General features: G+C 33.0%; 1 protein-coding gene across 1 annotated transcript; it reads left to right on the top strand.

Moving 5' to 3' along the window:
* Window positions 1–2,214: 2,214 nt before the first annotated feature.
* On the top strand, window positions 2,215–5,486 carry LOC112741982 (uncharacterized). Its single transcript, XM_025791184.3, has 5 exons — window positions 2,215–3,311; window positions 3,417–3,557; window positions 4,310–4,549; window positions 4,644–4,703; window positions 5,129–5,486. The coding sequence occupies exons 1-5, from the start codon at window positions 3,201–3,203 to the stop codon at window positions 5,231–5,233; spliced, it is 657 nt and encodes a 218-aa protein (XP_025646969.1). The 5' UTR covers window positions 2,215–3,200; the 3' UTR covers window positions 5,234–5,486.
* The last annotated feature ends 1,061 nt before the right edge of the window (window positions 5,487–6,547 follow it).

The following is a 6,547-nucleotide window of genomic DNA, read 5'->3' as shown; positions in this document are numbered from 1 at the left end:
TTGGAAACTTCAAATACATAGATATTAATAAGAGTTAATATACATGCACTATAAAATGCTTAAATTTTTTCATTACATTATTATTTTTTTTTTCAGTCTCGTTCAGTAATCTAAGCCCACGTAGATAGAATTCAATGGGTAGATAGAATTGAATTTAAGCTCAACAAAAAATAGTTTTCATCCGGATGTAACTTGGGGCCCACGGCATCGCCACTTTTATGAGAGACGCAGAAACGAGAAAAATGAAAGTCACATTGTTGTGCAAAAATTGAGTAAATGCAAATAGAAAGAGTCGCCTTAATTACCATGACCGTGAATAATAATAGAAAATTTAATTTATCTTTTAAGTTTTAAATAAAAAGTTAAAGGACTTTGATAGTAATTTTTTTTTTTGGGAATATATACAAGAGTTATTTGAAAAAAAATCTTGATTCTACCTAAAGTAGATGATGAAAGACTTTGAAAAAATATGTGTTGAATTCTATTGTGCATCAATTCACTGAATGTATTATTCCCGGTGTTATGCAGAGAAAAAACTTCTTTGCATCATATATCTCACAAACTAGGAATAAATGCAACCAAACTAATTGTCTAACCACTCCTAACCGATTCTGTTATTGGAGTTCAACTCTTCTGTCCTATCTCCCCCCACACACCCCAAAACTTAAGGGTGCTCTTGAAGTGACCTTAAGTTTGTTTTTGAAGCATGTAAAGACTGATAAGTAGAGGAGTTTAATTAGATATCAGCAATTTAATCTGTGCCTGGGATATGAACTATATGTAATTTTTGCTGGTTCACTCTCTCCCTAACAAAATGCAGTCTGAATTCGAAATATTTGCTTCGATGATGAAGAATTGGATTGTGAAATAATTGAACTACACTTTTATTGTCGCAATATATAACTGGAGTGGTTGGAATGTTGTATTACAAAGATAAGATAACAAATTCTGGAGCCAAACAATCTCTGAAGTAGTATCTGATAAGGCTCTAAACTCTGCTTCAGCACTTGATTTTTTGCTGGACCATGCAATCAAATTATCTCCTATGTAAACACAATAACCAGAAGTGGAGTGTCTATCATCCATATCCGAAGCACAATCTGCATTTGAAAAAGCAAAAATTCTCAAGTTAGTGCAGGGGTGAATAATTCCAATTAAGTATCTCAAAATTCGCTTAACAGCCCTCCAATGAGTTTCAAGAGAATTATGCATATATTGTGCTACTTTATTTACTGAATAGAAAATCTCAGGTCTAGTGAGGGTGCAATATTGGAGAGCACCCACCACAGTCCTATAGTGTGTAGGATCACAAAAGAAAACAGCACCATCTTTTGTTAATTTTTCTGATGTAATCATGTGAGTGGGGATTGGAGGGCATTAAGCATGCCAGTTTTGTCAAGTAAATCACAGATGTATTTGGTTTGGCATAAATGGCATGCACTTGAATCAAGTTGTTTAGCTTCAATTCCTAAAAAAGCCTAAGCTCTTTAAAGAAAAAATGTTATGCAGCTGTTGAATAAAAAAAAGAAATAGCCATAGGCTGTCCCCTGTTATTAAAAAATCATCTACATAAACATGAACATAAATAATAGAGTTAGATGATGAAAGACTTTGAAAGAATATACGTGTGTTGAATTCTATTGTGTATCAATTCACTGAATGTATTATTCACTCTGTTATGCAGAGATAAAACTCCTCATTATATATCTCACAAATTAGGAACAAATGCAACCAAACTAATTGTCTAATCACTCCTAACTGTTTCTGTTATTTAATGCAAAATTTTTTGAAGACCTATTTAAATATATATTCTTTGATTTCTTATATTTTTAAAAATAATTTAAAATTTTATTCATTTAATAGAAAAAAAAATTAAGACACTCATAAATTACAATGTCCTATTAAAGTATTAATATTAGTGATGACTCCAAAATTCTAGACTCTAGAATCTTCTTCTTTGGGTATATAGACCATAGAGGGAAAGAATAGATTGTGAAAACCGGATCAGTCAACAAATTGTTTTAATTATCGGTTCACTGATTTTCTGTCCAACCGGTTAAACTGTTGGTCCAACCAACAAATCGTTTTATAATAAAATTCGAACTTAGAAAGTTAGAACCTCAAAATGTTCTGAAGGTAAGTGAGGAACTAATAACCTTGCCGATAATAATGTTCTGAATATTTTTGTGTCGAATATTATTGTCAACTCAATAAAAAAACAGTTTAGAGTAAAAAATCCCAAACGAAAAACATAACAGAAGAAATAATCATAACTAAAAATTAGAATAAGGAATCAGTTCAGAAACAAAATTCAAAACAGAACCAAAGCCCAAAATAAAAAATTAGAACCGAGAACAAATAATTATAACAAGAAATCAGAGTAAAAAATAATAACAACCAAGACCAAATGATCAGATCCAAAAAAAGAAAAATAGAACAAATTAACTATAAGTAAAAAAGAAAGGTTGAAATTCAACAGCTAACTGCAAATAAGAAAAATAGATGCAAGAGTTTCAGAGAGCTGGGTGAAGGATGTGGAGGAATGCGACTGTTTACTGCGCTGCACCGCGGAGGACGACAGCAGCTGCGAGTTCCGCGGATGACGACGGTCGACGGGTTCGAAGTGCGACTGCGGGAGAGGGCGACGGACGAGTTCCGCGGAGGACGACGGGCGACGGCCGCTGCGACTGCGAGGGAGGGAAAGGGTGAGCCAGGGACTGCGACGGTGGAAGGGCTGAGCGGCGCTGAGGAGGAGAGTAGAGAGGGGCTGAGTCTGAGGGTTGAGGGAGAGACTGGAATAACGGCGCTGGAGGAGGGGAGAGTGTAGTAGTGTATTGGATTATTAGGGTTAGGTTTAAACGAGGGATTGAGTTTTGAGTTTTGACGACGGCATTTTGTGAGAACCGGCCGGGTACCGGTTCGATCCGACCACCCAGAAACCAGCCGGTTCAGAGGTTTCTAAACGGTTTGGGATTGGCGGGAGCAAACCAAATCGTATTAGTGTCCGGTTCGTGGTTGGACCGGTCCGATCCAGTTTTCAGAACCCCTAGTAAAGAAAATCCAAACAGCCCGAAACGCCCGTCATTTTGTAGTATAATTACCATGTAGGTTCTAGCATTTTCCACAGCATCGTATATAAAACTCAAAATTCCATAACACTAAACACACCACTGTAACTGTGATTTGGTGAAGAAGAGAAAATGGCGGAAGAGCTATCATTGGATTTGGAAGAGCTTCGTCACCTCCACAGCATCGCCAAAAGACCCCGAACCCTCTCTATCCTCTCCAACGAGATTTGCAACCTCGAGAAGGTTCTTTTCTTAAAAAAGAGATAATTATATGTTTTTCCTTTTCCCTTTTTTTTTATACTTTGAAATCTAATTTCTTCGTCATTGCTTTTTGTTCGTTATTTGCAGTTATCATCAGAGGCGTCTTCTGGAAAGGCTTCGCAGATTCCAGCACCTATTTCAACCGCAACTAGGGTTCCATCCGAAGCCGCAATCCATTATTCTCCCCTTGCATCCTTCAGTTGGGATCAGGATAACGATAAAGTTAAGGTATCATCGGTTTTTGAATATAATCAACAAGTAATGCCTTTTTCTTGTGCTAATCACATGTTTGATTACTCATGGTGGACGCTGCTATCAGAGGAAACAGATTTATGACATTATAAACGTCAATTCAAGCGACGTCACTAGAAATATGCCATTTGTTATCTCAATTTTTTTTTGTTATATTACTATAAACAAGTTAATAAACAAGTTCTATTGTAGGTGTGATTATTTTGGTAACTGATGAAAATGTGTGAATCAATGATTTAGTAACTGATTTTTATTGTGTACGGAGTATTTTTATATAACAGTATTCCTAAATATTGACTCAACTAGATATTTCCAATGTATTGAAATCTTAATTTTCAAAAAGAGCGATGTTACATGATCAAATTGGTCAACGAAGGTATGTTTATACTAAATTCTAAATCGTATTAGTATAAAAATAAAGTATTAGTTCAAAGTGTTGGCTAATATTGATAAAAAGTATTGGCCTCATCACATTTCTGGTTAAAAAATGGTCAATTTTACTCATGTTAGTAGGTAGGGAGTATGTCTTCGAGGATCTATTAGGAGCATAAATCATTTGTTGCAAAAAAAAAAAGAAATATATGGATATTGGATAAATACCTTAGGGAGTTTGTTTATATTACCATAATATTTGACATAGTTGAGGTTATCTGCTACTGCTACTATTTATTAGCATGAGACTTATGTGGTAACGATGCTTTTATTTTATTTTAATTTTTTTATGGCAGATATATGTTTCTCTTGAGGGAGTTGATGAGAGTAAGATTCAGTCCGAGTTTAAGCCAACATCCTTTGATGTTAAGTTCCATGACATTCTAGGGAAGAACTACCGGTGTGCAATACCAAAATTGCACAATGAGATAGTGCCAGAGAAATGCAAGATTTTGGTCAAGCCTACAAGGGTGGTTATCACCCTGGTCAAGGCTTCCAAAGGAAATTGGATGGATTTGCACTTAAAAGAGGACAAGGTATTGTATTGTAATTCTTTTGACTGACTTTACTGGCTTCTTTCCCTGCTAATCAATAGGATAAAGTGGTAACTTTCTTTTGTTAATCTTACAGCTGAAGCCTAATTTGGATAAAGAGAAAGACCCAATGGCAGGAATCATGGATTTAATGAAGGTAAGATTCTGTTTTATTGTTTTCCTTTTTAATAATGAATATGATTTATTGCTATTTTCCCATTTCCGAAAGTCGAATTTGAGATATATTATTAGGATTTAAGGGCTTATGTGAAGCACATTAGCCAATGTTGTTTATCTATTCTTGGTATTGATTATTGAATGAGATTTCCTAAAGTGAAGATAATTGCAAAATGAAATAGTCAGATCAGTTATTGGTTTATGGTTTAATGGTGATTAGTCCTTAACGTGTTCTCTTTATAACTTTTCCACTTTAGGAGATTCAAATTCCTTAGTGATATAAGTTATTGTAGCTAATCATGGCTAATTATAGTGAAAGATGTATTTGTAGTTTCTTGGCTTTGATACGGAAAACCCTGAATGTGACATATACTAAGCATGAATTTTAAATTTTTAATATTGCAGAATATGTACGAGGAAGGGGATGATGAGATGAAGAAAACAATTGCAAAAGCATGGACTGATGCAAGAACCGGCAAGACGGCTGACCCATTGAGTGGCTATCGTTGAGCAAAGAACTGGTGGTGTAAAAATGTCAATTTTCTTTTTCTAGAGAATCGGTTGCCCGTTTTAGTCGCATTTTGCATGGTTTAGTGTTCTTGAATTGAATTAAATGAATGCTTGGCACTGTGTCAATGGCATTTGTAGGTGGAGCAGATGTGAAGTTATTGTTGCTTTAATTTTATTAAAACACTAGTTTTTTTCTTTTTCTCCCCCTTTTTCTTTTGGTGCCATCGTCAATATTACAAAAATTTTATGTGAATTGGGTGGCTTATGGCGATTATTAATATTTTTCATTACCTACTTTCAATTAAAAAAGTAAACTCATTATTAATTCTTCCCACGTTATCACTTATCAATTATCATACTAGAATTGAACATTCTATTTCAGTGGGTTTTTCCCCGTCTCTTCAAGTGTGGAGCTTCTAAAGAACTATGCTTTCGAAAAGGATTAAAGGAACAATGAAGTTGTGAGGGTTTTCAATTCATTTTAAAATTATATTGCAAATTTATGAGGTTTAAAATCTTACAATAGATTTTACAATGTAATAGTAGTTTTGTTGGGATTAGAACTACCACAAATACCAAAAAATCATTCACAAACGTGTACTATAGTGTAGATGACAAATTGAAAAGAAACAAATGTGGTTAACATTACATATTATGGAAGACTAATTTAAGTGAGTGGAAATTTGGAAATTAGTTTAACGAGTGAATGGAATTTGAAATATGATCATTTATTTAATTAATTTTATATCATTAAACATTAGATTAAATGATCAATTTGATAAAATCATTTAAACTAATGGTTTTATAGATAAAATTCAAATTTTGAATTAATTGATTTTTTTTAATAAATACTATAGTTATCTATATCTTCGTAGTTAAAATTATCAGCACTTTAATTTTTGGGAGTAGATTATCTCAATATTTTTTAATTGTTTAGTAAAGTATGATATTTTATTATTTAATATTTTTTTATATATTTTTTGTCCTATTTAAAGAATATAAAGTAAAAAATCAAAAGTTTATGAGTTATAGTTCAAATGGCATAGTTTCTCCATACTCATCTAAGAGATTGCGGGTTCGACTCTCCCTATTTTTGGTATAAAAAAAAATCAAACTTTACTAAACAATTAAAAAAATAAATTACGATAATTTTTTTACTTTTTTTTTAATTTAAAAGTCAAACTTTTTTCTAATATTTATCTTTCTCATATCCATACATGTCATACATGTCATCTATGTAACGATGCTTTTTTTGGATTTTTTTATTTAAATTAAAAATATATAATATTTACCGATTTAAATAAACGTACAACT

The sequence above is a fragment of the Arachis hypogaea genome, chromosome 14 (assembly GCF_003086295.3).
Source record: "Arachis hypogaea cultivar Tifrunner chromosome 14, arahy.Tifrunner.gnm2.J5K5, whole genome shotgun sequence".
Lineage (NCBI taxonomy): Eukaryota > Viridiplantae > Streptophyta > Magnoliopsida > Fabales > Fabaceae > Arachis > Arachis hypogaea.
The sequence above is the reverse complement of the archived record's forward strand: the minus strand, read 5'-3'. Positions and strand labels throughout refer to the sequence as shown.